Genomic DNA, 11,318 nt, shown 5'->3' on the forward strand with positions numbered 1-11,318 from the left:
GATGTGACTGCCCGATGGGAAAGCTGGGGGACGCCCCGGTAAAAGAATCCCTACTGGGTTAGACTCCCAGAAATAGAAACGCAGGTTAAAGTCCTGCGACTGGGTTAGAGTCCCAGTTACTGGGTTAGAGTCCCAGCATTTGGTTTGAAGGAGTGCTTGTTTATCTTGGTATCTTTGGTCTGTTTTTTACTGTGTGGGAAACTGTTTTCAATATTGTATTTAATGTTATAATACTGTGGATTAAGGGTTAAGAACTAAGATTGCTCTCTGAGAGGTCTGTCAGCCGGTGATCTTTTTGTATGTGTCTGTTGCAAAATCTTACAGGAAACATCTTGTCGCTCTCTCTGTCATCTTTTAGAAGAGAATAAGTTGATAGACGTCTGGGAAGAAATTTGTCACCCCCCTGCAACTGTTATACTGTCTACAGTTGTGATTGCATGAGTGTGGCAAACCGGTATCTCGCGGTCAGTAGGCGACCTCTCGTGACCAAACCTGGTAAAACAGTCCGTTCTGATATAGACTAAAAGGTAGGAACTATTTCGTAAAGGTGTGGGTATGAGTGAGAGTGAATGAGACGCAGCATCGCTGCGAAGCGAGAGGGAGTCCCACTCCGCATTTCCTGTTCTTCGCGAGAAGCCAGGTCGGAAAAGGACGAAGCGATTGCAGATTGTGTGTATGAAGTGTTAAAATAAATTAGTAACAGTACATGTGAGACAACAGAGACTGATCTGGTTAGACACAGGGAATAGCAATGGGAGGCCAACAGAGTAAGGACATAAATATGAAAACCCCCTTAGGATGTATCCTAAAGCACTGGAAGGACTTGGGAGGGATCCCGGGGGGAAACATAAGTAAAAAGGCACTCCTTAAATATTGTACACAGTGGTGGCCGTTGTACAAGTTAGATGACAATGAGAAATGGCCGCCGGAGGGAACAACTAATTATAACACTATTTTGCAATTGATGCTTTTCCTCCGCCGACTTAATAAATGGGACGAAGTAATGTATGCTGACATGTTCTTTACCCTAAGAAATAAACCGGAGTGGCAAAGAGAGTGCGGGGTAAACGTAGCACCTCAGGACCCCTTAGTACTAGCCCTGGAAAAAGATAAGAAAGGTTCAAAGCCTAAAGAACGTTGCTGTGATGCATGTAGCATTGGGCAACAATGTCTTAAATTAACAAGAAGGGATAGTGGAAAGGAGAGCAAAATAAGCCTATGGGAATACCATCCATTCGCCCCAGGACGGGAAGGGCCTCTTCCCAGGCCAAAGGAGGAACAAGGGGACCCTAGCCCATTAAAGGAGCTGGAACGATGGTGGAAATCTAAGTTTGGGCACAGCCCTCAGAAATTAGACAACACTTGGGAGGAGGATAGTCCATTAAAATCGGGGATTGACAAGAGGGAAAGCAGTCCACAGGGACCAGATAGTCCACAGGGGTCGGGGAGCTACAGGGATGCTGACAGCCCACCCAGACTAGAAGTTGAGAGGGAAGAAGGCAGTCCACATGAAGCAGAGAGTCGAGGGGAAACACGCAGCCTGCCCGAACTAAGTCCATATGGGGATAGTAGCACACCCAGGAATGGGGGTTTTAGAAAATCAGGTACCTGTAGAATAGAAACCAGCACACCGAGGACTGGGGATAAAAGTAACTCACTAGGAGGCGATGTCTCTAAGCTGAAGTATAGTGAGAAGAATGACAATGAGATATGCGAAAGGGAGGCAGAGAACAACTCACAGAAGCTGAATATAGTAATTCAGATAGAGGATAAGAGAGATGGAAGGGGAACAGAAGATGAGGACAGTAGCCCGGAACAGGATAGGCGCCGGCAGATGCGGGAAGAAAGGCGACAAATGCAGAGTGAGAGGCGGTTGGACTGTGTAAACCATGCTAGGGGAGTAATAGGAAAAGAATTAACAGGAATAGAAGGTGAAGATGAAGAACAGGGAAAGGGAAAGAGAAAGGAGAAGAGAAAGAATAGGGAAGACATTGAGGCAAAGGAGGAAGATCCCGGGGAAGGGACCAGTCATTCGTATTATACCAGATCTGTGGCACAGAGGGAAGCAAAGCAAAAAGAAGGGAATCATACAATAGCTCCTCTCCGACAACTTATGCCAATGGTAGGAGAAAGGACTAGGGTAAAGGTGCCGTTCTCCACGAGTGATCTGAACAATTGGAGGGATGAGGCAAGGAATTTCAGGAGGAATCCAGAGGGAGTAGCGAAGAGGTTTGAATTAATGGCAAAGAATTTAGATATTGATTGGGAAGATATAGAGGTGATGCTGTCAGAATTGACAGATACAGAAAGGGAACTCGTATTGGAAACAGGAAAACGACATGCTCAAGTATTATCAGGGAGACTAGAAGATAATTTCCCCAGCAGTAAACCAGAATGGGACCTGGGCAACGAAGAGCACTATCGACGACTGGTGCAGTATAGAAAGCTGATAGCGATGGGCTTGCGTAACGCGATCCCTAAGGCTATCAATTGGTCAATGCTATATGACATTAGGCAGGGAAAGGATGAGACCCCGTCAGAGTTTTTGGATAGACTTAGAGCAGCCATGAGACAATACACACCCCTGGACCCAGCAACGGAAGAAGGGAAACAGCACTTGCTAGGGTTGATGATGGGACAGAGTAACCCAGACATCAGGAAGAAATTACAAAAGCTTGAACATCCAGCAAATAAAAACCTGGAGACGTTGCTGAATGAGGCATGGAAAGTATATAATAATAGAGAAATAGAGGAAAAGAAAAAGGAAGATAAGAGGCTAGCTCGAGTAGTGGCTGTAGCAGTAGCAGCTGGATACTGATATCAAGCCAGAATACCAGGAATCTGATCACAGATGGATCCAAAGGAATAAAGGTAAACTGTTAGACAGTGGATGGGGACAATTAGAGACAGGACAATTGATAATACCAGGGAACCTAATGTGGCAGATTGTGAAAACGGAGCATGAAAAGGCCCATTGGGGCCTAGATCCACTTTACCAACATTTGTGAGCTAGGATAGCAGGACCAAAATTATTTACTACTGTAAAACACGTTACATCCCAGTGCGAGCGGTGTCTGAGAAATAACCCGAATACGGGAACCAAGGTACACCAAGGAGCCATAAATCGAGGTAAATTTCCAGGTGAAGTATGGCAAATTGATTTTTCTGAACTCCCAAGAAAAGGGGGGTTTCGATATTTGTTGGTATTAACTGATACATTTTCTGGGTGGCCTGAAGCATTCCCTTGTAGGACAAATAAGGAAAGAGAGGTGACTAAAGTACTGTTGAATGAAATTATTCCACGGTTTGGGGTACCGAAAAGCATTTCTTCGGATAGAGGTACACATTTCTGTGCAAAAGTGGTGAGAGCAATAAGCAAAGCATTACAAATCAAATGGCAACTACACACACCTTATCGTCCACAGGCCAGTGGGCAAGTGGAAAAGATGAATCATCTCATCAAACAGCAAATTGCCAAAATATGCCAGCAGACTAATTTGCAGTGGTATCAGGCTTTGCCTATTGCTCTGCTCAGACTGAGAGTCAAACCAAGATCAAAAGAAAAGTTAAGTCCATTTGAAATTCTGTATGGTAGACCCTATGCTATGCAAGTTGTAAATGGGGACGCTATAGACCAAATCGGTAATCAGTACATTTATGATTATATAATTACGGTGGGGAAACAGTTCGATAAGAATGCTACTGTGTGATAGGACACCAACCTAAACAACCTGATTGTAAGTTGCATCCGTTTAATCCCGGCGATTGGGTGTATGTTAAGAATCTTTTAGGAAAACCCCTACAAGAAAAGTGGGAGGGACCTTTCCAAGTGCTGCTGACTACCTTCACCGCGGTTCGGATCAAGGAGCGACCTACGTGGATCCATTACTCACGAGTCAAGAAAGCTCCGGAGAATAAACAAGAGGAGCAGACATCATGATCCTGACTTCACCGCAGATCTTCACAACCCTGATCATTGGACTAATGATAAGTATAGTTCTTCCCCAAGGCTCTGTCTCAATAGACCCATGGTCTAATGCACACCAGTGTATCCACCCGGAGTTGGAAACGGGACCGAAGGGGCCCTACTTTGAGGTGTATGCCTTACGTAACAATCAGCCATATGCGAGTAAAGTATGGGATCAGCCCTCCATGGTAGCGTACGAGGGAGACCAAATTCAAGTCGGGTGTCGAGAGCTTGACCCAATAGAAGGAAAAACAAGGCGGCTGGTATTAACAATTCAACCCTTGATGGCAGCCTCTGAACACAACTTAATCACCTTTAGTCCAGTGAAAATGGGGAAACCCACTGTCTGGATTCAGCAAAAGGGCCCAATTTCATGCCAGTGGAGTGACTTCAGGGGAGATCCACCCGGATCACAACCCCGAAATTCAGTAGTTTTTAGAGAAGATCCGCTTGGGGAAATACATCCTGAAAACATAACCCTTGACTTACACCCTCTTCTCTTTTCTGCGGGAAAGATTGTAGCATCTAATGGTCCTGAGGAAGGGAAAGCACAGTGTGAGATGGCATTTAGATTGGAACAGTCGATGACGTTCACATGTGAAAGGGAGCTGAAAGCCCTGGAAATGGGTTTTGGCTTCCCTAAGCGTGCTGTCGCATATAAGGTAGCATTACCGGAAGACGTGATTCCATTGTATCCAGATCTAGACTTGCCCCAAGAAACCACTCCACCGGTGGTATGTAAAGTAGTACATAACCTAACCTTTATAGGGCCTCAGGTGATAAGAAAATCTAACGAACAAAAATTATTGTTAGACCCCACTTATTCCCTGAAAAAGGTGCAGATGAACTTCCACACCGATATTACGTATTTGCAGAAGGATTGCCAACCGTTTATAAAGCAAAGCCTTAAGGGATGGAATGCATGGCTAGCAACAAGGTCTCATCATAGAAGAGCACAAAGAGATTTGAGTGGGTGGATTGGCACTGGATTTGGTATATTAAACACGATAGATCAAGAAGTATTAGTGAATAAATTAAGTACCGTCACGTCGAACTTAGGAAAACTAAAAATGCCCCTCAGTTCATCCATGCTTACATTAGCAGAAACACAATCGCTAGTAGCAAAATTGCTAACCATGGTAGCAAACCACACTGAAGAGGATTTTTTGAAGTTCGCTAACTATACAGGGGAACTTAGCAAGGAAATTGCATTAGCTATCCAGTGCCCTCAGACACAACAATGGGTACAATCAGTAGCGGCAGGAATACTGAGAGAAGGAACGTCAGGTATATTACCTCAGGAAATAAGAGAAACAATATTAAAGGATGATCATACTACACAATTTGAGAAGGACCACCAAGCCTGGTGGCAATTAGTAAATTTCACTTATGAGCCTCAACAGGAACACATCGAAGCCTATGTCCTTACCATTAGTGCAGCAGAGGAAAGAGCTATCTTTCCTATCCTCACTCTAGGGACAATACATCAAGATGTTATTGTCAGGCCAATAGACCATAATGTCTGGGCTAGTTATGATAATACCAAAAATAGGTGGCAATCGGTTAGCACAGAAGCATGTATTCCTAGAGGACAATTAGACTATGTTTGTGAAAACGCTGTAGTAGAAGCAGAAGATCTATGCTTAGATGCCGAGAACAGTGTATGTACCTTTGAAATGCTTCCGCATAATAAAACACAATCACAAGTTTATTATATAGGGAATGGGTGCGCTTGCGTGAGGACAGCTTGTGACAATGTCACCATAGATAATTGCCAAGAAAAGACTAATAATACTAACTTCTGTGTATGCAACTTCACCAAGATAGTAGGTTGTGATTTTCATTATACTGTCCCAATAACTACTCAACAGCTAATTAACGCAGATTTCGACCTATATCAAGAGATACCGAAATTACAAATAGGGATGGACATCGAAGTTCTTAAAGCAATGCTCACACATCCTAAAGTAAAGGAATTGATACAAAAGGTAAATCAAACAACAAAACGAATGGTATGGCAGGTAGAACATAATTCAGAAAAAATAAAGAATGTCCTGACTAAAGTAGAACAAGTAGGCCAGCATCATTGGTGGGATATCTTTGTGGGATACTCCCCAACAGCTATACAAGTCTTTAACTATTTGGTGCACCCAATGCTGATAATAATCATAGTTCTGTTACTATTAACTCTCACAAATATTTGTACGTGGTGGCGACTGAGAATCATAATGAAAAGAACCCAAATGATCTGGGCTATGGTACGAGCATATCAGCGCCCTACAGGGTTAGAATTTGACGAAAGAATTCGTAGGTTATAAGAAAAGGGGGGAAATGAAGCCATTTATTATAATGGCTAATAGCTTCTGAAAAAAAAAGAATTAAAAGATACTCAAAAATATATCAAGGGAATAGCAGCAGTTAATAAATAACCTAAAAACACACTTTCAGGAAGACCTTTGATCAGATATTTAGATAAGGCAATGTAAAAAACACTCTCAATATTTGGATAAGGTAGTCTAAAATACACACACAGAAGAAACTTTGGAATTAGAGTATTTGAAGAAACAGAAGTGGAAGCCAATAAGTTAAAGTGACCTGCCAAGCCGCTAGGATCAAGCCAAGTACAACAGTAACTTCAGCCAAGCCATGGAAAAACATGCCAAAGATAACAGGAAGAAGTCCAAATTAGGAAGAGCTTAAAATTTAACTAAGGAAAACCAGGAATTCCCGGAAGACCCCGCCTGCCTATGAATATGCGTGTAATAAATGATGTAATCCTTGTTTAGAATTGTATAAAAACCCGCTTTTGCTGTACATAATTCAGAAATCCATTTTGTGATTTCTCTGACGCGTCGTAATAAAATACCTCCTGCTTATCTGACTTAGACTGAGTCTCTTAAGCAGTTATTCTCGCCTTTTGGGGCAAAATTCGGCATCAACCAGAACAACCATGTTTTTGCTTAACTGAAAAAGAGTTCCCCGGAACCACAATTTCCCGAGTGGAAGCAGCCACCTCAGCCTCCACCCCAGGCCCAACAGAATCCAATTCAGGTTTCAGTGTCCCTGCACAAACAATTTTAGGAAGTACAGTCACTTTTTCATTTCCATCTTTTACACACTTTGTTCCATCCCCCTTACAAGAGTCACATATTTTTACATTAACAGAACAACGCAAAGAAAAGTCCAAAAGAGTCTCATTTTTTCCCAGAGAGAGAGAAGAAAGATTTTGGTCAACAGAGTTCAAAGCAATACTTTCAGCATTTGCAACAACACTTGTAACATTCTCCGATACTCACACAGTCTCCGGTTTACTGGAATTTAATGAGACAGAACCAGAAGCTTTGTTTTCTGAGTCCAAGTTGATCTTATTATTATCCGTTTGTTTAAAACAGCGCTCCAACAGCGCTCTACAAACCGGCATAAGTTCTCTTAAGCTTTCATCTTTTTTGAGAGAGACTAGTTTATAGATTCTCCAGTTTATCTGATCCCAAAAATGAAAAGTAAAAGCAGACTGCAGATTTAAATCTTGCGTATTCGCTTTAACCCAGATAAGTAAGTTTTTAAGCTCAGTTTTTGAAATTTCAGAGTGACCTTTTTCTTGTAACATTGTCTCTAAATGATGAAAAACATCCCATTCAACTTTTGATAAATTCGTTCCCATTTTTGTGTTCTTTTAATAATTTTCTTTTTCTCTATTTTGCCTCCCAACATCACCCAAGCGCTCTCCCGAGATAAGTTACTTATAATTTTCTTGGCTTCGGCGAGAGAGATGATACAGTGTGCTCCTTGTTAACACTTGGGTCTCTGCAGCTGGTACTTCTACAATTTTTTTCTTTTTCTTCTATTCTACGTTCTCACACGAGGCACCAATATGCGGGGGACGGGACAGGTATAAGTCCAATAGTGTCAGGAACACACGCTTTAAAAAAGGAACCCACTAGGTTGCGGCAAAATATCCAAATATGGATAACATGGTAACCAGACCAGTGAAGAGATTTTTGCTTTTATTTCCAGCACATCAGTCTCAAAATACAAAATGGAGACATGACAGCTCACTGATCCACACCAAAAAATGTCTCCTTCAACAGGGCTCATACAGCAATACATAAAATCATCTCAGACTAGAATTCAGCCAATCAGACACAGAAAACACATCTTGACAAGCATTCTATCCAATCTTATAAAACATAGGTAATCGTAGCTAAAACAAAGACTAGTTGATAAGAGACAAAGAACAGAGTTCTATTCATGCTAACCTTCTAAAGATATACATTAAATAACCTTGTTTCCATTTTTCACGTCTACTACTTGGGAAACTTTTCTGCTTGCACGGAAATCTTTTCTGCTTGCATGGGAAACTTTTCTGCAATGCTAACAAAACTCCAGTCTAAGGCCTACATACTTCTTTTTAACCATTTCTCAAAAATCCTCTAACATTATGGATTCAAAATCAGGCCTTTATCAGTTCCATAGCTTTAAGCCATAACAAACACAATTCAACCAACCACCATGCACCACGCTGTGAACACACGACGGTTCTAGAACTTGTTGATTTACCTCTAATTCAGCTGCCTCACCTCCCACAGTCCTTTTCTACTTAGCCAAAGTAATGGGCCTCAGCCCAAGGCCTTCCTTTTTTAAGCTTCTAGCTATATGCAGCAGCAAACCACTACTTTCTTCTGTGCCAAGACTTTAGGTAGACGATTTGCATCTGCCCTTCCAGTGAAACCTAATGGGGAGAGAAAAGCCTCTCAGAGATGTTTAGTCATTCCATTTTCTAGACAGGCCAAATCCAAAGAAAAGCAAGCTATGGGATTGTGTACTTGCTCTTACAAAACACCTGCTGCCCTCTGACAATCAACTAGCAGAAAACCAGCCAAACTGAGACTTGAGGCAAACGACCCTTGGAAGGGAATAATGATGTGATCAATCAAGACAACACTTTTCCAGGCTACCGAGATATTGGAAATGTCAGCAAAGGCTTGAGAGCAAAGGCTGAACAAATGGGGAAAGGGTAAAAGAATCCCAAGAAAAACATGACCAAAGGTTAAAACAATTCCAAGAAAAACATGGGCAAGTAACCTGTTGAAGCCTTCAGGAAATCAGTGGCCGCTGATTGACATAGGCCATTCAAGTTAATTGACCCCTGCACCTTCCACTCCTTTTTCATAGGGTGAATTGAGACCAAGGAATCACAATTCCTTGGATTCTGTTCTTAACTTTAGGAGAGAAGTACAGCAGCTGAAGTACCTGTTACTGATGTGATACCCAGAAACACAGAGTTGACACATTTCATTCTTGGCCAATCACAACAAGCAAGACTAAGAGGATAAGGCTGGCTTATTTTCAGGACACTTTTCTTGTTTTACAGCCTGCTCTGATTGCAGTGAAACTTTTTCATTAGCTTCTCTCTACAAGGAGAAAGTCCAGTTCACTGTCCTGCCCTACTGCTGCAAGTATACCATTTGGTTTGTCGAGCCAAAAAATTGAATTGGAAGGTACGGAGCTAAGAGCCGCTCCGGGGCGTCTTTCGGCAGAAGCCGCGCTAAGGAGAGCACTGTGAGCGGCACAATCGTCTTTGCGCGAAGAAGCCGCTTCTTCGGCTCCGGGAGCCGGAGAGAGCGGCACCTTTGGAAAGGTGAAGAAGCAAGCTGTACAACACTGGGATTGTGTGCGCAGCTTGCCAACTGATAGAAAACAGTACTTTTGCACTCTCCTGACTTTTCCAATCACATGAACATTCGATTGGAAGCTGTTTTGGACAACTTTTCTTTTCTTCCTGCCAAACACTTGGCAGACATCCGTGCAACGTCTAGAACACGATGGGAGATGTTTTCTGTGCTGGCACAGTTTTTCCTAGCAGACATAGTGGAAAAGCTTTTTGCTGAGATGTAGATGAGAAGAGGCGCTAAAGACGAAGGTAGGATGCTCTCCGGAGCTAAGAGCCGCTCCCGGGCGTCTTTCGGCAGAAGCCGCGCTAAGGAGAGCACTGTGAGCGGCACAATCGTCTTTGCGGGAAGAAGCCGCTTCTTCGCCTCCGGGAGCCGGAGAGAGCGGCACCTTTGGAAAGGTGAAGAAGCAAGCTGTACAACACTGGGATTGTGTGCGCAGCTTGCCAACTGATAGAAAACAGTACCTTTGCACTCTCCTGACTTTTCCAATCACATGGACATTCGATTGGAAGCTGTTTTGGACAACTTTTCTTTTCTTCCTGCCAAACACTTGGCAGACCTCCGTGCAACGTCTAGAACACGATGGGAGATGTTTTCTGTGCTGGCACAATTTCTCCCTGCCAGATGTAGTGGAAAAGCTTTTTGATAAGATGTAGACGACAAGAGAGGCTAAAGAGTGGATGTAAGCAAATGACACCCATCTTCAAAAAAGGCAATTAAGAGGACTCGCGATAGTACAAACCAGCCAGCCTCTTTTTTATCCCCAGGAAGTTGATGAAGCAGCTCTTCCTGGAAATCCTTGCCAGGCACATGAAAGACGACCAAATAATGTAGTTAGCATGATTTTTCAGGGGAATTTCATGCTGAACATCACTTTAAACTCCTCTGATGAATCAACTTGACTGGTAGATGAAGGGAATATTATCTGCCTGGGCTTCAGGGCGGTTTTTGACATATCTCTACATGGCAGCACACATACATATGGAAGCAATAGTGCAAAGGGGAGGGAATCAGTGTCTTTTCAGTGATGCTGAGGGAAAAGACAAGAGGCAGTGGGCACACACTGAAATACAGGAGATTGCCTTTGAACATCAGTAAATGTTTCTTTACTGTGAGGGTGACTGAACCACGGCACAGACTGCCCAGAAAGATTGTGGAGCCTGGATCTTTGAAGACAATAAAAGTACACCCAGATAGAATCCTGGGCAAGAGGCTCTAGGTATCCTGGTTTAGGCAGGGGGGTTGGGCCTGGTTAGCCCCACCAACCCCTTCCACTCTCTTTCATTCTGTGCTAGTGAATTCTCTTCAAGATGCATTTCAAGCACTGGCATGACAAAGTTCTGTGCAGACAGAGATCCAAATGGACATGGCATCTAAGTTCCTTAAGCAGTGTTCAAGAAGAATGTAAAACTCTGGCACAAGTGTCTCTTCCCTAACTGAATCCCTTTCATGGGAAAATTCCCAGCTCTAGAAAGATCTTCTGATACGCATGCTTAAGACTGACACTGGCTGAGCAAATTTCTCCCTATGTGTATCTAAGACCAGTTAGGATCTTCACCCAAAGTGCTGTCAACATAGTCACAGAATGCCTATTGTTAAGAAGTGACAGCTTCCATCAGAATGGCAACTATTGGTCCACAAAATGGATTAATGGATGGGAATTATCTACGTGGGTTAAA

General features: G+C 42.9%; 1 protein-coding gene across 1 annotated transcript; it reads left to right on the forward strand.

Annotated features, from left to right (window-relative positions):
• Window positions 1-374: 374 nt before the first annotated feature.
• On the forward strand, window positions 375-6,154 carry LOC134431543 (uncharacterized). The gene is made up of 3 exons (XM_063179539.1): window positions 375-527; window positions 3,782-5,628; window positions 6,140-6,154. The coding sequence occupies exons 2-3, from the start codon at window positions 3,937-3,939 to the stop codon at window positions 6,152-6,154; spliced, it is 1,707 nt and encodes a 568-aa protein (XP_063035609.1). The 5' UTR covers window positions 375-527; window positions 3,782-3,936.
• The last annotated feature ends 5,164 nt before the right edge of the window (window positions 6,155-11,318 follow it).

Source organism: Melospiza melodia, chromosome W, assembly GCF_035770615.1.
Source record: "Melospiza melodia melodia isolate bMelMel2 chromosome W, bMelMel2.pri, whole genome shotgun sequence".
Taxonomy (NCBI): domain Eukaryota; kingdom Metazoa; phylum Chordata; class Aves; order Passeriformes; family Passerellidae; genus Melospiza; species Melospiza melodia.

Excerpts from the sequence above, each read along its gene's own strand:
- LOC134431543 (XM_063179539.1), top strand. The coding sequence starts at position 3,937 with ATGATCCTGACTTCACCGCAGATCTTCACAACCCTGATCATTGGACTA.